We start from the raw sequence: 26,140 nt of genomic DNA, 5'->3' as shown, positions 1-26,140 counted from the left end.
CAAATCCTTGAGATATGAATCAATAGGGTATGATCGATAGGGCATAAAGCCTTCTGTTAGTTAAGGTGGATTCAAATTTGTCCCCTTAGGCAAATATCTATCCCAGGTCTACAAGGTCCCCTTGGACGAAGCAACCCATGGCTGCCGACAAGGATCCTTCTGTCAGGTTGGGTCAACTACTTCCTCTGACTAAGTAGACCAGGGACCATGATGGCTCAGGACGACGGAACCATGGGATCTTGATCGAGTCTACCATCCATTCCCCCACCATCTGCTTTAAGTGCACGATGGTGAAATTTTTATTTTAAATATGAAATCTCCAAACTATCCAATTTTTTAACATCAAATGCCAATTGCTGCTACTATATGCCAGATAACACGTATTTCTATACGAATCTGATAGACGACTAGCCTTAATCGAAAGTTCGCTCTCGTGATCGGGAGGGGTAATTAACTATAGGGGCTTGCGCCTATAGGAAACCAGAACTCAGATCATAAAGTCCTCGCAAAATGAGGGCAAAATCTCTGGGTTGTGTTTTATCTACAAACCCATCTACCTTCCAAAATTTACCCCGAAACTTAGTTCGTTAAAACTCCCCTCGCCTAAATAAAAGCAATCATCAGCACGGCAGGGAGGCCGAGGCCGAATTTTTGGAGCCCACAGATTTCTGGCGACTTCGCTGGGGAATGGTTTCTCTTTTCATCTTTGGCTAGTCGTCTCAGTGTTATAGTAACAGTTATTTCAACTCATAATCAAAATTTTGAGTCTTTCAAAATGATCATTTAAGGAATTAGATACTTTAATTTTCTAAAGAATGATCATTCAAAAAAATTTCCATTTAGATAACGTATTTAGCAATATTTTAGATATATATTGTTTGAATTGCTCGTTAATGTTATCTTCTCTTACTTTATGTTATGTGCAAGTCTCTGCATTTTGAAAGTGTGCGGTGATATATCAGATTATAATTACTAATCCTTGCCTTTCATTTATGCAGATGGATCTACCGAACACCCCGATGATCATCCAGCTGGAAAGAGAAATCAGAATTCAGCTGACTAATGCTGTTATTGAGACCGGAAATGCCGGAGCTACTATCCAATTCGTTAGCATTGACTTTCCTGCAGTTGTTGCAAGAACTGCCGGAGCTCCTACTCGTCGTGCATCTGCCAGCGCAGCGACCCGTTACTGAAGCTGGTACACATCGTGTGCATCTGCCAGTTCCACGACCTGTTGCTGAAGATCCTCGCAGGAGAGTTTTTGTGTTTGAACGGCTGTCGCAGCCAGAAGTCCCAGCCACCAAGAGAATTGTGGCTGATGGAAGAATCTTGGTGGTGACTGCAAACACCACCACCCTACCCAAGGAGGTTGCTACACTTGGTGGGAACGATTTTGAGGCCTCCTTATCTGGAAGAAGGCTTACAAGAAGACAAAGAAGGAAGATGAATGCTAAACTCTGAACTCAGCAATAAAAACTCCCGGTCCATCCCTCCAATTTGCCGGCCCAAGAGCCTGAAGCCAATATTCCTACCCGGAACAAGTTTTCTGATTTAAAATGGGTGGAGAGGAATAGCTCCACTGGTGAGCTGAAAAAGTCTATTTGGGAGCAACGACGTGAGGTCCCAGCCCCTCCAAAGATGAAAGAGCCTGAAACTCTATCCGCTCGAGTATACAAAGTATTGAAGACAGTGAAGGATAAAGGTCTGAAGAAGAAGTTTCAACGGCCTTTAGTGATCGAGACCAGAAGAACCCCGCCAAGGGAGCGTCTGTCCTTTGCTGCAGAATGGAGAGAAAGAAAGCAAATCCCACGCGATTAACATCGGGGCGTGACACCTGAACCATATGTTCAGTGATCCGCTGTTGAAAGGTCCCGGTGGAAAGGAAAGCAACTCTGGAGGCCAAAGCCTCAAAGAAATGAGAAGGAAGATAGAAGAGAAAGGACTTATATGGGCGTGACATTCAGTACGACTTCCCCGAGATTCGCCCGTCTACAAACAACGTCAGAAATGGGCCCCAAAAAGGACCCATAATGACAGTCCTCCTGACGGTAGACATCTTGGAGAATCCTCCATGGGATCCCATCGCTTGTTATCCTCTCCAAAAGAAGAAACCAACTTTGATCGCAGTCAGCTGGTTGAAGAAGTCTCCTTGCCTAACCAAGAATCGGAGATCCAGTGGCGTCGCCGCTAGGAGATTCGAGTACTAGAAGGAAACATAGAAGAAGAACAAAATATGGAAGGAGAAGAATACCTCGAAGGGGAAGAAAATATTGATGAATATATGGAGGAAAATCCAGAAAAGAAGAATTAGGAGAAACAAATAATGCATTGGAGATGCAAGTTGCCTATATGGTGACACATAGGGACATCGATGATGGTGCCAATTATGATGACGATGAAGATGAATAGCGCTGGAAACTGCCACCCGGGCAAGTTTATCGTCGTCATCTTAGAAAGGGGTCCACCACCGACAGAGGTGGCCATTCCAAAGAAGAAGAGGAAATAGAGGAAGTAGAGGAGAATCCCCTTGATGATGAAAATTCTACTCGCCGACATAAGAAGGCAGATGAGACGACAAATGAGAGCCAAAGATAGAGAAATCTCTCAGTTAAATGAGATGATGGCTCGGATGGGGGCAATGATGTATATGATGCAGAGAAATGCTACTATTGACGTCATGCCTAATCCTCCTCGGATCCTCCAAACTTCCAAATATCTCAAGTCTTGGGAGTACGAGGAACTCTTGAAGGTGGCACGAGGCTCATAATGTCGTTCGCGAGCCCACCCCACAAAATGTTGCAAGTACTTCCGAACCAGTGACTGCTGCACAGTTAGAAGGAATAATCACAAAAAAGATCAGAGCTATTATAGCCGTTGATCAAGCAAAAAAGTTGGTGGGCAAAGGTCGTCCATATCCTGCTGAATACAACCAAGTGTCGTATCCAAAAGGATATTCAGTCCCAAAGTTCAACACTTTCAATGGTAATAACAATCCCAGGCAACACCTGGCAAAGTTTAAAGCCACCTGCGGGAACACAGGAGGCCCGACAATTCGTCAGCAGTTTGACAACAACTGTTTTCGAATGGTACGCTGAACTACCAAATAATTCTATGAAGACCTTCGCAAAATTGAAAAATATGTTTGTAAAGAGATTCGCAGTGCAACAGAGAAGATAACGATCGCTGACCTTGTCTGGATAAAAGAAAAAGGGAAGAATCAGTTACAAAATACATCACTCGCTGGCGTAACCTGAGCATGAAATATGAGCAACAACTTGAAGAAGAACATGCTGTACAGTTGTTAATGGGCAACATTGATGACAAGATGCAACCCTTCCTGTGCATTGCTACAATCAACACATTTCAAGACTTGCTAGACGGAGTGACCAAGTTTGAAAAATTGAACTTGTCTAGATCAGAAAATTACTCTGATAAGCCCAAGAAAGCTAAGGCCCCGGGTGCTATAAGGGGTGAGGCCGACTCTACGTTCTTCTCTAGAGCTGATAGAGAAAGGCATGTGATTTACAATGTAGACAAGGGAAAGCAACCAATGCAGTGTAAAGAAAAGCCCAAACAGACCTACACCAGCCTAAGCTGATACTCGGGGGCAACGATAAGCCACAAACTTATCAGGGTGGCAGAGAATGCCCGATGCAAACAACGGGAACTGGTGATAGAACGTTCCAATCCTTCAAAAATAAAATGAATAAAGAATATTCATTCAAGAGGCAGAGTGTCGCCAAATTATTTCGACAGGTGTTGAGATCAGGTTTAGAACTGCCTGAATGCAAGAGGCCCGAAGAGTCGAAGCACACTGGTAACCCAAATTATTGCCCATATCATCGGGTACTCAACCATCCTATTGAAGATTGTTACATCTTCAAGGATTGGTTTGAAAGAAAATATTAAAAAGGGGAACTCACATTGTCTGACAATGTGCTGTCTCATCCTAGAAAAGAATCAACTCAAGTGGTCACGTCCTCTTTCATACCCCTGGTTAAAGAAAGAAGAAAAGAAAAGGAGCCAATTCAAGAAGAACAGTGGGAGACTGCGGTCTCCAAGAAGACTGTGAAAATATTAAAGCAACTCGAAGGAGTTCCAAGGGTGAAGTGGAAATCTCCTACGGAATCAGTACTAAATTTGAAAGCTCTGCCTATAGAACGATCTTCTATTTCTAAACAATTTTCCAAATAAGCTGGCACTTCGAAGCTTGAAAAGGTGAAGCCCTCCAAGAAAAAGACTAAGCTGAAGAAGCCCAAGGATAAAATGACTACAACCCAAAGGGCTATCGATAGTTTGGATGAGTATTACCAGACTATGAGGCGGCCTATTAAGCTCGCTGACTTTATGGCAGAGCTTAAGATAGATGAAGCCAAAGAAGATGATGAGAATTCTCTTATAACAGAAGTATGCCAGGTCATCTCAGTGGTGCCAAGTACCTTGACAAAAGAAGAATACACTGAAGAAGTACCCTCTGAATCCTGTATGATGGTGTTGCCAATGGATTACAGTTCGACGGAGGATTTGTATTTTACAGAGTAAGACGAATCAGACCCTAGCATAGCATCTCGGATGGGACATGTAAACCTGGGTGGTGATTCTGAATCAACAGATGAGTCCCTAGATGCAATAATGGCTGACTCTGAAGAAAATGCTCCATTAAATGATTCTGAATCGGAGGAGATTGCTCAAGTGTAATTAAGAAGCGGCAAGATACTACCACCTCCACCGAAGAAAAGGGTCTCCAACAAAGACAAGAAAGAAGAAATAATCATCAACAATGATATTATCCCTGAAGATCATAAGAAAAATAACACTTCAGCCAAGGGGATAGATTATAATATCTTATCCCATCTGAGGAAGATCCCAGCACAACTCAGCATATACGATTCTTTGGTAATGCCAAAAGACATTCGGGAGACTTTGATTTAGGCTCTCAAAGATCCTGAAAGATACGAGGCGTATTTTGCTAAACGTAATTTGACTGAGGTTCTATAAGCTCGTAATGAGCCATTCATCACCTTCTCTGAAAAAGACATGATGCTTGGGACTGCAGACCAAAACCGTCCTCTGTATGTTATTGCAGAGAGCGATAAACTGATCATCAGTCTAATCCTGATCGATCTTGGATCCTCCATGAATCTGATAAGCTTGAAAGCACTGAGATCCCTCTGCCTTGATGTGGAACGCCTTGGGCCAGATAAGCTGATCGTGCATGGTTTCAATGAAAAATAGCAGAAAACTCTTGGATCATTTATGCTCCCTCTTGTATTTGGAGAGCTCCATACAGAAGCTAAATTTCATATGATTGATGCGGATACTTCATTCAAGGCGCTACTGGGTCGTCCTGGTTGCATCAGTATGGCATTGTCCCATCAACATTACACCAGTGTATGAAGTATCTCAAAGATGGAGAAGAATTCAGGATTTCTGGTGCCATTCAGTCCTTTATAGTTCATGAAGCAATAGTTTATGAAGATGCACTGTACTTCATGCCAAAGAAGCAAAAGTCTTCGAGCTCTCTCGAAGCTAGAGCATCAAACTCAAAGACTGCAAAGCGACGTGAACGGGAAGGTGAGAAGAAGCAGGTGGGAAGAAAGAAGGCAATGCCGACTCTTTCCAAAGCACCAACCATTCCCAAAGAAAAGAAACATGTATCTCATATTGGGAGTGACACGGATGAAGATAGTATTACTCCTGCCAAATCTCGAAGAGTATGCCAGTCCACGGACGAATGGAATAGGCAGGTCAAATATTCAAATGATGATTATGACTACGACTCCATCTACATGAATACGGTGCAGAATGTGTTCTCTAAAAGAATAGACAGCCTATCAATTTCGGCTAGTGTACTTGTAGTCACAGGTGTTCTCTTGCAACACTTCAAAGAAATCATTTCACGTGAGGTGCATAAAGTTGTAGAACTCGCCAACCTCTATCTGCCCCCCTTAAAAATAGGAATGTGCCAGGGAATATACTATATTCTATAGGAATACATGAAGAAGAGAATCATGTATGGGATTGTATGCTCCTCGACTCCGAAAAATTACTTCCTACGAGGCTACCTAGGTTCAATGCCAAAAATATTCAGAGAATGCTACGAAAGCAAATCATTGTTCCTACCAGCAAACAAGAGAAATAAAAGATCTAATGATTATGATGATGGTGGTGCTGAAGAGACATACGAAGCTAATGATTATGATGATCAACCTATAAAGGCTGAGCCTGCGCTAGAAGAACTTGAAGATGGTGGACAGACAACCACTATGGAATTATGGATGAATTAAAAGAGGTCAACTTGGGAACTAAGGAAGACCCTCTCCCAACGTTCATTAGTTTTCTCCTACCCGAAGAACAAATAAGAGAAATAAAAGAACTTTATGAATTCAGGGACGGCTTTGCCTGTTATATGCTGAGATGCCTGACTTATCCCCTGACGTGGTAGTTCACAGATTAGCAATCAAACCAGATATAACACCAGTCAAGCAAGCTCCAAGGAGAATAAGATTAGAGATTGAAGAACAGGTGATTGCTGAGACAAAGAAGCTTATAGAGGTAGGCTTCATTCTGAAGAACGCTGGTGTCACCTACCAGCGGGTGATGACTCACATATTTGATGATTTGATACATCAGAAGGTCGAGTGCTATGTAGATGACCTTGTTAAAAGCCTTGGCCAAAAAGATCACTTAAAAGATCTCAGAATTATATTCGAGCGGATCAGAAGATATTATCTAAAGATGAACCCTCTCAAATGTGCTTTTGGGGTCTCCTCCGGCAAATTCTTAGGGCATGTTGTTCGCCATCGAGGTATAGAGATTGGCCCCAATAAAATTATGGCGATCACGGAGATGCCGCCACCAAGGAACCTTAGACAGCTTCGCTCGCTGCAAGGACAACTGGCTTTCATTCAGAGATTCAGGCTTCGTTTGGGATGGCTTTTTTATTGCTTTTTAAAACAGAGTTTTAGTATAAAAATAAAAAAATTTGTACGAAAACTCCGTTTTAGTACAAAAATAAAAAAATTGTATTAAAACTCCGTTTTAGAAAGCAATAAAAAAGCCGTCCCAAACGAACCCTCATATTAAATATATCGGGTAGGTGCCAGCCATTTTCAAAGTTAATGAAGAAAGATGTCCGTTTCAAATGGGATGCAGAATGCTAGGAAGCTTTTGAAAGCATCAAAAGATATCTATTGAATCCATCCATTCTCGCAGCGCCAATTCCGGGAAAGCCTCTTATACTGTATACGGCTGCACTAAAAGAATCCCTTAGAGCCCTATTGGCCCAGAATAATGGAGGCAAGGAAAATGCGCTCTACTATTTCAGTCGAAGGTTGATTGGAGCAGAAAGTTGTTATTCTCCTATTGAGAAGCATTGTTTGTCGCTGATTTTTGCAGTTCAAAAACTCCGTCACTACATGCTTTCTCACAAAATCACCCTGATATCGAAGATCGATCCGCTGAAGTTGTTGATGACAAGACCAGCGTTGACGGTCGTTTAACCAGGTGGGCAGTACTATTACTGTAGTTTGATATCACGTATATGCCATAAAAGGCGATGAATGGTCAAGCCTTGGCAGATTTTCTTGCTGCACATCCGATCCCGGCAGACTCTCCACTCAATGATGATTTGCCCGACGAGCCAATAATGCAGGTCGACGAGAATGAAGAGCTACCATTCTAGGAAATGCACTTCGATGGGGCATCGTCGATTAAACCCGCCCGACCTCCAAATATTGCAAGGGCTTGAGCCGGCATCGGTCTTGTTCTCATACCACATGAGAGAGACATATTGAGATTCTCATTTAGTTTGATTGAACCTCGGACCAACAACGAAGTCGAATACGATGCTCTAATAGTCTTGGGCATTTACAAGATTTCTAAAGTTGAATTGACTCACTACCACCGGCGGACCCTTGAGCTCCTAAAACAGGTGCCGAATGTTAAAATAGTTCAAATTCCTCGATGACAGAATGCCAAAGCAGATGGCTTGGCCGAAATGGCAAATTCCAATGAGGAGAAGCCTATATTCATCGGAGTTTACAACCGTCGGATCTTAGAGCCCTTTTTGTTATGATTCCCGAGGACAAAAGTACCTGATCCAAATCAGCATGAAATACTTCCAATTGATCCTCAACTTATCCATCATTTCATTATGGAAAATTATCCGGAAGGATATCATATGGCCAAGAGACGTAAAGTTAGTCAAGCTTCAGAATCGTGGTGGCATTATTTGGATGTTGAAGTCGAAAATAATTAGAGACAACCATTCATTAACTACTTCAAAGGCAAACTCCCAACAGAAAAGTCTATGGCTGCACAAATTTGAAAAAGGGCATTACGATACGCATTTGTCAATGATACGTTATACAGACGAGCCTTTGATTAAATGTGGTTAAGGTGCTTAGGGACCAAGGAATTGATAAAGTAGTAACAGAAGTCCACGAAAGACTTTGTGATGTACATCAATCAGGTCCTAAAATGACCGCTAAAATCAAAAGGATGGGTTATTATTAGCCGACCATGGTCAGAGATTGTATTGACCACGCTAAGAGGTGCCACGAATGCCAGATTCACGGTGATGTTATACATCAGCCGCCAAATCCACTGTACCCAACAATAGCATCTTGGCCATTCGAATGCTAGGGTACAGATATAATCTGTCCGATAGATCTACCGTCTTCAGTTGGACACCGCTTTATTCTAGCAGCATTAGACTACTTTTCCAAGTGGGCAGAAGCAGCTCCGTTCAGAGAGGTCACATCCGAGCATGTGATCAACTTTTTCACCCACAACGTTGTCTACAGATTTGGTGTGTCACACCGCATAATCTTAAACAATTGTAGAGCTTTCAAAAGTACAAAAATTTACAAGTTCGTCGACCGACATAAGATCAATTGGCAGTACTCGTTAATATACAATCCAACAGGCAAATGGATTGGCAGAGGCCTTCAACAAGATGTTGGTGAAATTGTTGAAGAAGTTCCTTACTAAGAACAAAAGAGAGCGGCACACGAAGATAGCATAAGCGTTATGGTCATACCGTACAACTTACAAAATGCCAACCAAAGCCACTCCTTACTCTCTAGTATTCGGTGTTGAAGCCGTATTACCATTTGAGATTGAACTACCGTCACTTTGGGTATTGATTCAGAATGATCTCACCCAAGAACAAAATGCTCGTTTAAGAATGGGGAAGCTTGATGCACTCGATGAGATCAGATTGCAAGCTCAACAAAACCTAGAAATCTACCAAGCAAGGATGACAAAATCCTTTGATCGGATGGTGCGCCATCGAACATTTCAAAAAGGAGAATTGGTCATGGTACTGAGAAGATCAATCATCCCACATCGAAGAATCGGTTGCAAATTCATATCCAATTGGAAATGTCCCTTCGTCATCGAGAAAGTGTACCAAGGAGGAGCATATCAGTTGATCGATCTGAACGGTCAGAGACCCATGCCGCCTATCAACGGCCGACATTTAAAGAAGTATCATGCATGAAAATTTCATGACTAATATACTTTATGATGATCAAAGTTTTATATACATAGTTATCACTGCATGCTTACATTCATATTTTGAAATTTTTTTGTATAGCAAGAATGCACTTCAAAATTTCCCATCAGGCTGTGGGCATTTTAAATATTTATTCGGGTCGTCATCATGCTGCGTGCCGAGATTCCCGAATAAATATTTAAAATATCAAAGATATAAAGCCTATCCAAAATGTCCCTACGAGACGGGGCATTTTAAATATTCATTTGGGTTGACATCGTGCTATACGTCGAGATCTCCAAATGAATATTTAAAATCTCAAGATTTCTAATTTATTCTATTCTGAAATGTCACTGCAAGATAGGGGACATTTTAAATATTTATTCGGGTCAACATCGTGCTGCATGCCGAGATCCCTGAATAAATATTTAAAATTATTAATTCAAATATTCTTTTGTGCTAAAGAATACACAGACTTGTTTTCTAAAGTATATGCAGGTGATCTTTCAAAAGCTAGAGACATTACCTTCTCCAATGAACAAAGACTTAAAAGTCAAGAAAGAGACTTTTGTGGCTACACACTCTTACAAATTGAGCCGAAAAAGCTTGAAGTCTTCCAACATCCTCAAGCTTAAGGTTCAAATGGGTGTAAAAGATCGGATCCAACACTCCCAAATATGGCCGGATCGCTGGCAGCTTCGTCTACTCAACAAGCCATAAGAAAGGTCGTAGTAGTGGAACCCCCACTTCGTCAATCCGTTAGTAGGAACTGTAGGAAGAACGAAGGTAAATTTGACTCGTCAAGTTCAAGTGATCGTAGTCTACAAATTTCTCCTAAATGATTGGAGAATCAAAGTTCCAATGGGAAGGAAGGATCTCGAGCAACTACCAAATGTACGTATGCTCCAAATCTTCAACTACAAAGGAGAACTCCAAATCTACCAACTTCAGTAAAGTCAGCATTAGGAAACACCTTTTCTATAGCTCAAGTCTGAAGCCTGAATGGGTGTAAAAGGTTGGATCCAACAAGCCCAAATATGGCTGGATCGCTGGCAGCTCCGTATACTCAATAAGCCACAAGAAAGACCGTAGTAGAGGAACCCCCATCTCAACAACCAGATAACGAAGAGCTTCAAATCTTAGCTCTCCCAATCTGATGAACTCAAGTGATTCAGATTAAAGTCTTCTCAAGTGGTTAAGGTTCAAGATACTATTTATGTTCGGTACTATCAACTGAATCCAGAACCTGCAAATCATTCAACAAATCCGTAAAGCATAAAGCGAGGATCGAAGAAAATTTTTCTTCAACAAGTTCACCAAAGCACAAAGCAAAGGACCGAAGAAAATTATTCTAAAAGTTCACACAAAGCCTTAGGCTGAACTAAGTGGATTCTGTCATCAAGAAGTTCGTTATGCACAAAGCTCTGGACCGATGACTTTTCACCATCAACCTAATACAAACCTAAGGGTTTAGGTCATCAGCATCTACTCCTTTATCAAGCCCGCAAAAGCAAGAAGCATAGGGCCGAAGGTACAAATTTACTAACAAGTCAGTAAGGACAAATTAGGCAATTCTTCATCAGTGCCCGCGGCCAAAGCACAGGGCAAAAGAAATTAGTATCCCAACCATCTATTGATACATCCAAGAGATCTATGGAGAAAGAAAATCTTAGTGTGACATTCAAGCAAATTTTTGGAGATCTAATAAATGAAAGCCCTAGTGTGACATCTAGAATAAATATCTAGAGATTTATCAGTATACAACAAACGTGATTCGCTCTAGACACGTATCATATTTGTTGGAGGGCATTTTTTGACCTCTGAACAATATCCAAAAAAAAAAACAAAAAAAGAGAAAGTTTAAAGCTCTTACCGGTTATATAACATCTCCCGCCAGAGTCCTCTGCCAAATCCCGCGAATCCAGTTGAAACATCGCATACCTCGGACTATCGAACCCGTGAATCTCACCCGAAATCCTGTGACCTGCTTTGATTCACGATCATTTCTCGGATATCCTGCAGCTCACGCCTCGATCGCAGCTCTTCAGCGTCTTTAAAAGGGTGATTGAATGAAGACTACGGGCTCTGGTTCTTCCCGCATATAGGCTCCGACCTCTCTCTCTCGATTCGTAAGCCTCTGCTTCCTTGACCTCTTTCCGATCTCGTTCTTGTCTGCGAGCTTCATAAAACCTGCAGTCTCTTCCCTTCGATTAAACCAAAGCCGACGCCATTAACAGCGACCAGATCCATCTCTCCCGTCAACTCCCATTTGAGTAGCTGAAGCCAGCTTTACCTCCACTTAGCCGAAGCCTTCTCAACCGAAGCCAAAGCCACCACCTCACTGCCTCCACTCCAACAGCCCGACCTCTTCCTCCATCCAGTTCGATCGAACTCCTCTCGACCTAACGCCTCTACCCTTTGCTTCTCCGAGAGAGAGAGAGAGAGAGAGAGAGAGAGAGAGGGAGAGGGTCGGTTTCCTACCTGCAGCCTTGCCCGATCCAGCCTCTTAGCCGAAACCCCTCTCCCTAATATCATATAACTAACCACTCACTTAACTCACCCAACTCAGTCCACTCACTCCAGTCAGTCCCAACTCAGTCTACTCACTCCACTTAGCCCACTTAAACCTAAAGCCCAACTCACGTAGTCCAACTCAGCTAACTCACTCCCTACCCGATAAGGTCTTAGGTATAAATTTTATTTCTATTTTATTTTAATTGCTAATTGTTGTTAATTGTTATTATTATTAATACTTATAATAATTATGCTATTATAATTATTATAATTTTTAATAATTTTAATAATTATGTTGTTATAATTATTATAACTATAATAACTACTAATTATAATAATTATGTTATCATAATTATTAATAATTATAGTTATTGTAATTTTAATAATTAAATTATTATTATTATTAAATGCAAAAAAAAAAAGAAAAAAAAATTGATTCTTTTCTCATGGCTTGCAACGGGCCGGCAAATCCCCTACACGCTCACATAGAGTTGTAGGGGGAGAAACCGGCGCGACGCTTGCGGCGATTTAAGAATCCCTTTTCAATGCTAGCAACGAGCTGGCAAACTCCCTATGCGCTCAAGTAGCGTTGTAGGGAGGGAAACCGGTGCGGCGCTTGCACGAAGGGGATATAAAAAAAAATGTTTTCTTTATTTTTATATAAGTACACCCGAACGCTCACGTAGTGTATAGGGGGGAAATCTGTGCTTATTTCTAACATGTGCTTTTCTTCTTATAATAATAAAAAAAATCCTTAAACGCTCACGTATCGGGCGGGGATAAAAAAATATATGCGACCGCTGTGTCATTTTTGACACCTACCTGAAGCACTCAAGTAGCATCGAGGGGAAGGTTGCCTCTTGGTTTTTCTCCTGAACGGAGGAAACGTCGGGAGGCTGTCAAAATTTGGATCGAAGATCCAAGGACTTGAACAAAATGAGCTTGAACTTAGACTTGCCATATGAATGAACGAAAGTGAACTTAAATGTGGACCGAAGCTGACAAAGAACTCGAACCCCAAGATGGCTTGGACTTCAATTGAATTTGAACAAAGACTTTGACAAGTGATGGCGGACTTGTAGACTTGATTTAGACCAAATGACATTAACTTGAACTTAAACTAAATTGAGAATTCAAGCTAAGTCCAAACGAGTTGATTTCAAATACAAAGAACTCATCTTGGAATCAAATGGGCTTTAATCAAATAACATTGAGCATATGATGAATTTGAACATGAAATGAATTAAATACAAGCTTGATTTGGACTTGAATGTGATATGAGCCACAATGACATTGAGTTAAAACTTAGATTAAAGTTTGAACTTATCAAAGAACTTAAAACTTGAATCATATGCAAAATGATGAACTTCTAAGTTGAGTGCAAGTAAAATGAGTTTCCAATATGACATGCTTTCAATCAATAACACAAAATCTTCTTTGAAAGTTTAGAGATTGTCACTTCAATTGGGTGACAAATACTAATGACCAATGGTGCCAAGCTCATCATACATGTTGCAATCTATTTTGCAAGTAAAATTTGACTTCCAAATAACAAAAGATTTCTAGATTATGGCTTAATCATAAAGCTATGGTATGAGGGGATCCTTTGGATCATGATAGTCCTCTTGTAATGGTGGACATGATAGGTCCTTAAGCAACAATCAAGGTATTGTAAGGAATGTGGCAATCTACTTGTGAGTTACAATGCAAAATCTTTAATAAACATTGAGGAATTATCATTTCATTGGATAGTAAATGTCATCAAGTAAACTCTTCATACAAGATCTGAGTCATCTTCCTATGTAGTGGGAGACTTACAATATTTAACATGGCTCATTTACATGCAAAAACCAAAGGATCAATGTTAAGTAATTTTGCATACCACTTGCTTGCAAGCGACGAGTAATGAAAGTTATTGAGAACTTATGTTGAAGCGTTGACTTGTATGATTTGTTGTTTTACTCATAAGCAACAATCAATATGAGTGTAGCAAATAAAGGAGAAAAGAAATATGCAAGTTTTACATACATGAGCTCATACACTGAATCCTTACAAGCAATAAAGCTGAAAGGGATACTTTGGAAATGCTCAATGGTAAGAGTGATGTGATTACAAAACACGTAAACTCCTGCAGGTCACTATGTAGTACCCATTACACAACCAGCAAGATGTAGTTTGAGAGCAATCATAAAAAAACTACATAGAATGCAAGCTCCCACGAGCTATTGTAGGCGATCTGTTCTACACTTAATATATTGCCTACAAACAAAATGCAAGAGAATTGCAGTAAAAGCAAAGCACCTATAAATTATAGAAAAGGATGTGACAGTACCCTGCAATAAATTCCACCCAATGGTAGTTAAACACATCAATCATTTGCAGATGGAAGTAGATGATATGCAGCAAACAAAATATGAATCTTTACAAACTATTGTAATAGAAACAAGATTCATCAAATATCCAAAATAACCCTACACATGCACCGTAGGTTGTATATATATAGGTACACTAAAAGGGGTAAAAACAATCAAGAACCCGTATAGGCCCCGGCGAGCATGTTATTAGTACACGCGTGACGTATAGGGATGCTGCGCAGGTTATTAAATTTGAACCCGATCCTCCTAAGCAGGTAAAAAGGAGTTGACAGGGTTAAATTATAAAATACCCTCAATCACTCGTATGGGCCCCGGCGAGCATGTTATTGGTACACATGTGACGTTTAGGGATGCTGCGCGGGTCAATAAGTGAATTCTAGTTCGAACCCAATCTTTCTATACAGATTAATAGGACTCGACAGGGTTCGAACCTTCAAACAAATACACGGTTGTTGTAACCAGTGTATTTATTTTAATACATTCATATTAGTCATTCAAGGTCTACAATCAATAGAATTTACTAATAAGGGCATATAACATACGAAACCCGATCCTCTGTCGACAGCACGATAGAGTTGACAAGGTTCAGAACATAAATATTTTTAAATGACCCTAAACACTCTGATGATGGTCGTGTTGAATGTTTATCTCAACCGGAGGGATTCACAAATACTTTCAAATGCCATCAAAACTCCAAAACTCCACAAAATCCAAAAATCCCAAATTCGAGATATTTAAAATTGAAATAATCCATCAATTTTTTAAAGCAAAATCTATCCACCCTCCGCAACAGTTTGCCGGGGTGGACAAATTAAAATTTACTCTAGCTCACATAGAGCCAAATGCTTGGTCGAAAATATCTCTATGATCTATTCTCAGACAATCTCTTGCCAGTAAGGGCGTGGTACGTGTCATCTAACTGGCGGTTTTGCCACCGAATGGCACCGCAAGATAAACAGTTATGACTCAGGAACTCTGAACCGAGTGGCTTTACTGTCAAATGGCATTACGAAATATCGGTTATGGCCAGAGCCAATACACTCCTTAGTTGCATCAAATCCTTGAGATATGAATCAATAGGGTATGATCGATAGGGCATAAAGCCCTCTGTTAGTTAAGGTGGATTCAAATTTATCCCCTTAGGCAAATATCCATCCTAGGCCACAAGGTCCCTTTGGACAAAGCAACCTATGGCTGCCGACAAGGATCCTTATATCAAGTTGGGTCGACTACCTCCTCTGACTAAGTAGACCAGGGACCATGATGGCCCGGTACAACGGAACCATGGGATCTTGATCGGGTCTATCATCCATTCCCCCACCATCCGCTTTAAGTACACGTTTGTGAAATTTTTATTTTAAATATGAAATTTCTAAACTATCCAATTTTTTAACATCAAATGCATATTGCTGCTATTATATGCCAGATAACACGTATTTTTATACGAATCTGATTGACGACTAGCCTTAATCGAAAGTTCTCTCTCGTGATCGGGAGGGGTAATTTGCTATAGGGGCTTGCGCCTATAGGAAACCAGAACTCAGATCATAAAATCCTCGCAAAATTAGGGCGAAATCCCTGGGTAGTTTTTTATCTACAAACCCAGCTGCCTTCCAAAATTTACCCCGGAACTTAGTTCGTTAAAACTTCCCTCGCTTAAACAAAAGCAATTATTAGCGCGTCGGGGAGGGCGAGGCCGAATTTTCGGAGCCTACAATTGTATCCCCTGATGAGGTGACTCGGAATAATTCTAATTTAGTTTTGAATAATTCTGATGGTGATGTGGATACTCTCAAGGTAGAAGTGATTCAATTGGGTTTACTACCTGAATTAAACCCCGATGTAATTGAACCAAAATCCATTGATCTTAGGATTATAATCATACCTGATCCTATTGAGAACATTTGTATGAATTTGGAAGATAGTGAGTTGACCATAAGTGGTTTTGAGCCTAATTGGAGAAATGAATCTCCTCGTGTTTAATTAGAGTCTATTTTAGGAGTTGATCATTTAGATTTACGTTTGAAAGAGTGTGTCTTTCTTGATTAGACTTATCTCACCATTCCTCGTACCAACTTTGATGCTAGAGAGAGTGTTTGCCCATACTTTCATGGCATCTCTCTAACTGTTGTGCCCACTTTTGTTCTAGACACTCTACCCCATCTTTTGAGTCCAATACCTTTTGGTGACTCCTTGGGCTATCCCATTATGGTTGTGAGTCAGGACCCATCATCTTATCTTGTTCCCGAGTGATCCATTTTGTCCGCTATTTTCTTGGTCTTCCCTATTAAGGACCATCTCTCTCTCCTAGTTGAATGAAATTACTCGATTACACTGCTACCCCTAGGAGACTATCTATAACCCTAACTGAAACTTCCTATAGAAATGTCCTTGTAACTAAGGATGTCTTCATTGCTCCTCCTACACCAATTCCCTTAGATCTGAACACTTTATATCCTCTCATTTTGTGACTGATCCATCTTTATTCCATCTATGTGTGCTTGTGAGTATGTATGTTTGTGCATGTTTTATGTCGAAATTATCTTTGTTTAAAACTTCTGTGTGAACCCACAATTCTTGTCATTCATCATACACACTAGGTCTCTTGCATCCACATTTGCATCTCATCTTCAAGAATTGCTTAAGGAGATTAATTATAAAATTGAGTTAAGTAATGCTAATTATAAGCTTAATGCGGATCCTAAGTCAAGATTTAAAGAATTCAAGGTTGGCGATTTTGTTATGGTATGGATTTGTCTGGAGCGGTTCTCACAAGGAACCATTAAAAAGTTACATGCTAGAGGCGCAAGCCCATTCAAAATAATATCCAAGATAAATAATAACGCATTATGCCATACCTTCCCGAAAGTTTCAACTTTAATCCTACTTTTAATATCGAAAATGTAGTAGCCTTTGAGGGACCATAGTTTAACCCTGCAAATCCAATAAGTATTGAGCCTTGTGTGACTATACCTAGTGAGGCCCCTAGCCTACCTCCACTCTCAAATATTCATACTTTATCTATTGCGGAGGAGATGGAAGCAATACTTAGTGATGAAATCATATCCACTAAAGATGGTGGGCGCCAAAGGTACTTGGTCCAATGGAAAGGGAATCTAGAGACGGAGAACACGTTGATGGATTGCGAGGAGATACAGAGATTGGACCCCGACCTTTTGGAGCTATACGAGAGTTCACGGGATACATAGTCGACAGGGTCGAGTTTTCTCCCACCCAGGGAGAATGATGAGAACATCCACCAGAGATTTTGACATACTTATCACGGCAGGATCGTAGATCGAATGCTACGATTCATAATTTCTTTTATGATGTTTTAGTGCATTTATTTTAATTATTTTTTTTCAGTTTTCCACTTATACCCCTATGAGGGATTTGTGTCATGTTGTAGCTTGAGGGCATTTATTTCTTTTATATTTTGTGCTTTGGAGGCCTATATATAAAGGATTAGTCTTTGTATTATTTTCTAATGATGAAATATGAAGAAAATTTCAGTTTTTTTAATCTCTTTGTGAGTTCTTGAGAAGAAACTCTAGGTGGGCGAAAGCAATACCTATCAACCTTTAGAGAAGTCCAAGGTTCGCGGTTCTACGATCTTTTTGTGAGTTCTTAGTTCTTTATTTTAGTCTTCATCCTCCTCTTCCCCTATACCTCCGGCAATCCCCTACCTTTCTCTCCAAACCGATAGCCTCAACCCCTCCCCTTGATTCCCCACTACCTGTCGCCCCTCCACCTAACAAGCCGCCGGCCACTTCATCAACCTGGCGGCCGACCCCACCCCCTTTCCCTTTTGCCACCGGCCTCCCCTCTTGCTCCCATTCAATTATGATGATTTCAATCATCATAACTCTATTCCTAAATTAACGCAAGCAACTAAGGGAGAGATTTAAGTCAATTTGAATTTCAAATACTTTCCATATTTAAAATCCAAATAAGGAAAGTTTTAGTCATGAATTCAATTTAACAATTAATTAAATTGGATTTCTTATTTACTTTCCTAGTTTACAAAGATCTATTTGGAAACTCCAAAATCTCTTTATAATCCCTCTCTCCCCTCATGAAGCCGTCGTCCCGATTAATGGGCATCACCATGGTTTTACCTAATAAGGCCCTAGCTCTCATTTGAATTTTGAATTCAAATTTTGAATTCTAGTTCTTCCCTCCATCCCATTATTTCCTTTAATTAATTACCCTCTTTGGATAATTAATTCCAAAAACGAGAAATTAAAACCTCAAATCCCCTCCACTAACCCTAGCCGTCCCTTCCCTCATCCTTCCTAGCCCAAACCGCCACCCCTCCTCTCCCGACCACTGAACGCCGGACCTCCCCCTTCAAGGCATACAACAAAGAGTCCTCCCATGTCCATGTATGGCGGATCGGGAAGTTGATCACAAATTCATTTACAATTCTCAAAAGGAAATTGACATCATTCAATCACCTTTCTTCGATCTCGGATTTGGATCCGAAGGCACCATCAAAGAATACGTGGAGCATATTCTCTTCACTTTGGCGGACGTCATCGAAGAGCAACAATCCACAGGATCTTGGATGATCGTCGGGCGACCACCCGTCTCTCCAACTCTGGCCAAATCTCCGTCGATCAAAACCGTCGGCATCATCTGTCACACGTCATCGAAGAGCAACAACCCACAGGATCGTGGAAGATCGTCGGACGACCACCCGTCTCTCCAACTCCAGCCAACTCTCCGTCGATCAAAACCGTCGGCATCCTCTGTCTTTCAGTGGCGTCACTGGGTTTACTAACCTTCATCCTCCGCTAACCCTACTTTGAAAGAGCGATCGAGAGGAAAACTCGAAGGTGAAAGTTCTATTTGTTAAGTACTTAATTATTGTTAATTGAATATTTGTCTTGCTATCTTCTTGTTATTATCTTGAATCGCTCTGTTAATCTATCGTGTAATCTCATGCTATAAGCAAGTCAATAATTACGAAAACTGAAAATCCTAACTTAGTGAAACATTAACCTTATAAATTCATTGCTAAAACAAATTTCTTAATAAAATCCTGCAATTTCGTTGGTTGTTTCACATCAGGATCGCTCCATTTTTTAGAGCCAGCCATGTGCGTCCTCGCCCTCTAAGATGAGCATCTTCAGCTTCTTCACCTTTGGGACACCCCAATTTTCCTGGAATCCTTCATAGCCTAAAACAAATCTGAATGGGGAAGGGAGTGATCTTCAAGCTTCTAGGATGATGGGGGTTCTAGGAGATTAAGGGGGAGGAATGAATGAATATTACATTGAAATAAAGCTTAGTTATTGGCTATATAAATAAGCTCTTATACCCAAATATGTAAGGCACCTTAGTGGAGTTTTGTTAGGAACTCCATAGTTGTATGCACTCATAATGAAGCACTCTTGGGATAGATAACCTTCTAAGTTGTTGTTCCAAGGATAAAATTGTGAGGTTTGGCCTGATATGAGATGGGTTCGGCTAAAGAAGATAATACCTCGCATAGTATGGGTTGTGTCGTTACACCCAAGATGTCCTACATCTCCCTCCCCCATAAATGTTCTTCATGGATTTTGGTCATTAGTTCAACTGCTGTTGAGTTCTTCATTTGTGGTCGTTACTTCAACTCAGAATCTTACTTGTGGTTAGTGGTTCTAGTAGGAGGCTTCCACTACATTATTTGGTGGAATATGAGCTTGACCCTAGCCGGTCAGGCTTGACTGACCTATATTGGGCTAGAGTGATTTTGCCTTCTCTATCTATAAGAGTACACGTTTTAGATATCTCTGATCTATTGTTCAGAGTGATGGAGAAATAGATGGGGATATTATTAGTAGAATTCAAGTTGGATGGTTGAAATGGAGGAATGCATCAGGCTTGTTGTTTGATAGAAAAGTCCCCCTCAAACTTAAGGAAAAATCTTATAAGATGATGGTGAGACCTGCAATGCTTTATGGTGCCGAATGTTGGCCATTAATAGAGAAGCATTATACTAAGTTAAGTGTTGCAGAGATGAGGATGCTTAGGTGGATGGTTGGTTTTACCCTTAAAGATAGGATATGAAATGAACATATACGTGAAAAGGTTGGAGTAGCTTCAGTGGAAGATAAGATTAGACAGAGTCGCCTTAGATGGTTTGGTCACATAAAATGGTGGCCTTCCAATGACCTGGCTAGGAAAGTAGAGGTATTAGATTTGACTTATGTTAAGAAAGATAGAGGTAGACCTAAAAAGACTTGGTTAGAAAATATTAGAAATGATCTTTCTTTTTTAGATTTAAAAAATTTGACTTTTAATCGGACACAATGGAGAAAAAGGATTCATGTAGCCGACCCCAAATAGTGGGACAAAGGCTTGATGTTGTTGTTGTTGTTGTACCTATAGGAACCCAAGTAGCCTAATATTGGTTTTCTTTCCGGCTTGAGGAGGTTTGAACCGGGATTTATGGGATCTGTCAACTGTCTCTTAAACATGTCTCGATCAGATATTTGGATTATTTTCAAGGTAATGAAGCTTAATTATAAAAGGAAGTTATACATGTGCTGAAGGTAAAATCTCTTTGGCTGCAATGTATACTGTTCAACGTTGCATTTTGCATCCCTCTAATATGATACATAATGCAGATGACTGCTCAGACAAAGGACCAGGAGAAAGCTACTGATTTGATGAAGAAAAAATTTGAGGATAGGTTATTGAATGAGCAGGAAGAACACAAGGGACAGCTTAGAAAGTTAAAGGATGAGGAAGCGTCTCTGTCAAGTCAATTAACTTCAGCTAAGGATGCAGTAGCAGCTTTAGGTCAAGAACTGCAAGATGAGAAAAGATTGGCAGCGGAGTTCTTGTCACAAAAAAGCCAACTTGAACATTCTTTCACGCAAGCTAGGGAGGATAAGAAATTACTTGAAGATGTGCTAAACGAAAAGGTAGACAGAATTACTGCTTTGCAGGATAAATTAAGCCTTCTTTCATTAGAAATAAATGAAAAGACGAAGAACATCCAAAACCTCAAATCATTGTTTGCTGAAAGAGAATCAGAATGTAAGAATTTGAGCACTACCATGGAAGAAGCAAGGGCAGAACTTGCAGCAGCAAATTCCAGCATTGAGCAGTTGAAAGAAGACATCATCATGGCTACAGAAGAATCCAATTCGAAGAGTTCAATTATAGATGATCTACATGAAAACATAAAGTCACTAACTGAAGAAAAAAATGATTCTAGTAGCAAATTTTATAATCTTATGAAAGACTACAATGATTTGGTTTCCTACTCAGAGAGAACAACTGTCCTTAATTCTGAATTATTGTCAAAGAAAGATGAACAGCTCCAACAACTTGAAGAACATCTTAAACATGCATTGAGTGAAGGAAGTTGCCAGCAAACACTGATATCTGAGTTGACACGAGAAAGGGATAATTTGAATGTGCTGCTGGAGAAGGAAAGGAATGATATGTATAAATTAACAACTGAGCTTCAGAGCGCCAGAAAACTGTTAGATACTTCAAAAGCAGAGGTTTCTCATCTGTCCAAAGAACTGACGGAAGCCAGAAATTCCTATGAGGAAGTAACGTCTAAGATTTCAAAGATGCAAGAAGAGTACGTTCAAGCAAGGAAATTGCTGAATAATAACCTGGATGAGACAAAGGCTACTTCAAAGATTCTTTCAGATAAACTTGAATCAGCTATGGTGGTCCTTAAGAGTACGGAGGAAGAGCTTGTTTCTGCATCCAATGAATTGAAAGCTGTCATCGAGGAGCGTGAAAGCCTTAAGAAAGAACTGGTTGATTCCTACAGGAAGTTCGAAACAACTACAAATCAGCTGCAAGAAGAAAGGAAGATAGTTACCAACTTGAACAAAGAGCTTGAGGCATCGCGCAGGCAAATTCTGAAAGATTCAGAAGCACGGAAAAGTCTTGAAGCTGATTTAGATGAGGCTACCAGATCACTTGATGAAATGAATAGAAATGCGTTATTGCTGTCAAGAGAACTAGAGAATACTAATTCTAGAAACGCTAGCCTAGAAACAGAAAAAGACATTCTCTACAATTCTCTGGTTGAACAAAAAAATATATCAAAAGATGGGCTTGAAAATATTGAGGATGCTCAAAATCTCATTACCAGGCTTGGTGGTGAGAGAGAGAAGCTAGAGAAGAGGTCTAAAAGGCTTGAGGAAGATCTGGCAGCTGCTAAGGGTGAAATATTGAGATTGAGGAGGAAGATTAGCGTAGGCCAAGAAACCGTGACCGAGTATCATCCAAATTCTAATGAAGTTCCAGCGGGAACACCATTCTCTGTCAAAAGAAACTCTGGTAGAAGAAAAAAGCGATCAATGGGTTCTGATGATTCTTGATAGCATTGTTTGATTACGTCAACCCGCACATAACCATCCATTGGTCGGAGCCTTGTGCACTTGGTGCACACCTTTTTTTTTGGCTGTTTTAGTGATTATTTATGTCAATATTATGATTTTCAGATAAATTTCCCTGTTTTCTGTAAATTTTGGCTGGGTTGTGTTATCCTATTTTGGCTGGGTTGTGTTATCCTACAGTAATTATAATTGCCAGGAATTTAACTATGTGATGTTTCCTTCCCTTTAAGGCTTGTTAAAAATTCTTCTGAATGACGAAAAGATTGCCCTAAATTGTGAAAAGTTGGTGTTTAAGCTATTACTTTTTTCTTTGGAAACGTGCTTCTTATTGCTGCACCTTTCTATACGATAGGCCAATCAAATATATAAATTACACATTGTTCAAAGGACGTGATCAATGAAGTCAGTATTTTATAATTTCTTTTGAAAACAAATGCAAATGTGCATCTTCGAACTAGTCTTCTTAAGCTGGACCACGTCTCTCAATAGTTAACTAACAGATCGTCAGGTTCTTGTGATGAGAAATCAAATAATGATATAGCTCATAAGAACTTGCTGCTTTGGATTTGATGATTGATATTGTCCTAAAATTAAGCTTTTTGTGAAAAAAAAAGAGAGGATTTAGCTCGGTCTATTTTTTTCTCCATTTGCGTATAAGTATTCCTTCCCAAACCAGATTAGTGTTTATGAACACTGAAATATAGATTATTGTCTATTAGCGTTGGAATCTGGATTATAATTTTTATTAGCACTCAAATCTAGATTTGGTCTCTTGTTTGAGAATAAGGAGTGACTGTTGATTGCAAAGTATCCAACTTTGTTGTTCAAATAATCTTACCTAATGTGTACAACTGTATTATCATATGATAGCTTCGGAGTTTAATGCAGACTGATGGGTGAAAGATATGCGAAAATCCAAAATAGTTAATACATGCAGGATATCATTAATAATTCAATTATTTTATTTCAAGTCATTTGAATATTTCTATAATTTGGAATCACTATTATCTTCTCATATAAAACTCTGATTGTCAGATCCTAAGACTTGAATGATAAAAATAGAGGGTTGTACGAGGTAGTCAGCAACTAATGTAAAATTTATCGAATAATCATGGCATGAATCTTTTAATATATTACATTAATGTTAGATCGTTCCCTGAAAGCGACGTGCTGTATGACATGAATATAGTGAGAAGTTCGTAGGGATCATTGCACTAGCACCCGAGTGAAGTGTTTAAATAGGCAAAAAATTTAGCTTTTAATGATTTGTATAATATAGTAGATATTAAAAAGGGCAAAAGATATATGCATAAGTTAGTCAAGCAAAGACATATCATAAGGATTTAGTTAAAGTGAAGTGCATTAAGGATGAAGATCAAAAATGTTGGATGAGATGTTTTGATAAACTTTTCAATGAAGATTGTAAAAACACGATTGATTTAGTGACCTTAGTATCCTAAATAAAAATAGAGCGATTTTTATTTTTTATCGGCATATTAGTAAAATCGAAGTTATAGAGGTTTTAAAAAAAATGAAGTGTGAAAAAGTTGTTGGACCTGATGATATTTTAATAGAGATGTGAAAATGGTTGGAGATTTCAAATTTTTTTATTTACGAAATTATTCAATATTATTTTCAAGACTAAAATATGTTAAATAAGTGGAGAAAAAGTATGTTAATTCCTATTTCTATGAATAAAGATGATGCACAAGAATGTATGAATTATAGAGGAATTAAGTTAATGTGTCATATTTTGACTATGGGAGAAAGTTATTTTAGCTTAGGTTACAACTTGATACTAATGTTTCTCAAAATCAATTTGGATTCATAACAGATAGTTTTACAATGGAAGCTATACATTTATTGAGAGGTATGATGTAGAAATATAGAGAGAATAATAATAATCTACTTATGATATTTATAGATTTAGAGAAACCACATGATAAAGTTCCTAGAGAAGAATCATGGAGAGTTCTAGAAAAGAAAGGGACTAATAATGCTTATATTCAAGTCATTAAAGATATATGCATGACCTATTAATTGTGTTCAAACACAAGGTGGTTTGACTAAATTTTTGCCTATTTCAGTTGGATTAAATTAAGGATCAGCCTTAAGCCAATATCGTTTTGTTAGTCATATATATTTTTACTGGACATTTGCAAGAGGATGTACCCTAGAGCATACTTTTTGCTTATGATATTCTTGTTGGTAAGACTACAGAGGGAGGAACGTAAACTTGAATTATGGAGGTCAACCTTAGAGTCTAAAGGTTTTCAATTGAGTAGATATAAAATCAAATACATGGAGTGTAATTTTTGTAAATTAGTGGAAGGATTATGATTTGGGCGATAAATTCATTAATAATTGTACACATTTTAGATGTCTCAGGTCTATGTTTAGAGTGATGGTGAAATAGATAGTTATATTATTAGTAGAATTCAAGTTGGATGGTTAAATTAAAGGAATGCATTGGGCATGTTGTGTGATAAAAAAGTACCCTCAAACTTAAGAGAAAATTCTATAAGATTGTGGTGAGACCTGCAATGTTTTATGGCACAAAATGTTGGCCATTAAAAGAGAAGCATAAAATTAAGTGTTGCAGAGATGAAGATGCTCTGGTGGATGAATGGCTTTACTCTTAGAGACGGAATATGAAACGAGCATTTACGTGAAAAGATTAAGTAGCTCCAGTGGTAGATAAAATTGGAGATAATCACTTTAGATGTGGTCACATAAAATGTCGGCCTTTCGATAATTCGGTTAGTAGAGTAGATGTATTAGATTTGACTTATGTTAAGAAATGTAGAGGTAGACCTAAAAAGAATTAGTTAGAAACTATTAGAAATGATATTTCTTTATTAGATTTATATAAGATTTTGACTCTTAATATGGCACAACAACAACAACCAGCTTTTATCCCACTATGTGTGACCGACTTATTTTTTTATGTGGGAACTCTTAATATGACATGATTGAGAAAAATGAATCATGTAGCCAATCCCACATAGTGGGATAAAGGCTTGATGTTGTTATTGTTGTATTATCTTCTCATATAATTAGATTCATTCATTGTAAATTTTAATGGATTTAATTGATGGTCAAAAGATCTTAAAAATTGTTGAAATTGTGCATGCAATTATTTTTATGAGGAATGGAATAGAACGATTTGATCATAAATTTGATGTTTATGATATTTATGTTTATATATATATAATTGTTGTATTATCTTCTCATATAATTAGATTCATTCATTGTAAATTTTAATGGATTTAATTGATGGTCAAAAGATCTTAAAAATTGTTGAAATTGTGCATGCAATTATTTTTATGAGGAATGGAATAGAACGATTTGATCATAAATTTGATGTTTATGATATTTATGTTTATATATATATA

At 39.0% G+C, this 26,140-nt stretch overlaps 1 protein-coding gene across 3 annotated transcripts in view; it reads left to right on the top strand.

The window, feature by feature from the left end:
* The window catches only part of LOC110097109 (MAR-binding filament-like protein 1), a 48,461-nt gene extending 25,434 nt beyond the window's left edge, over positions 1–23,027 (top strand). For all 3 annotated transcript variants that reach the window (XM_020823351.2, XM_020823350.2, XM_020823349.2), the window contains one exon: positions 21,003–23,027. In XM_020823351.2, the coding sequence (XP_020679010.1) occupies positions 21,003–22,727 (1,725 nt within the window). In that variant the 3' untranslated portion in view covers positions 22,728–23,027. The remainder of the gene's footprint in view (positions 1–21,002) is intronic.
* Positions 23,028–26,140: the final 3,113 nt, after the last annotated feature.

This window comes from Dendrobium catenatum, unplaced genomic scaffold (assembly GCF_001605985.2).
Source record: "Dendrobium catenatum unplaced genomic scaffold, ASM160598v2 fragScaff_scaffold_231, whole genome shotgun sequence".
In the NCBI taxonomy this organism is placed as follows: domain Eukaryota; kingdom Viridiplantae; phylum Streptophyta; class Magnoliopsida; order Asparagales; family Orchidaceae; genus Dendrobium; species Dendrobium catenatum.
Note: the sequence above shows the minus strand (reverse complement) of the source record. Positions and strands in the feature narration are given on the sequence as shown.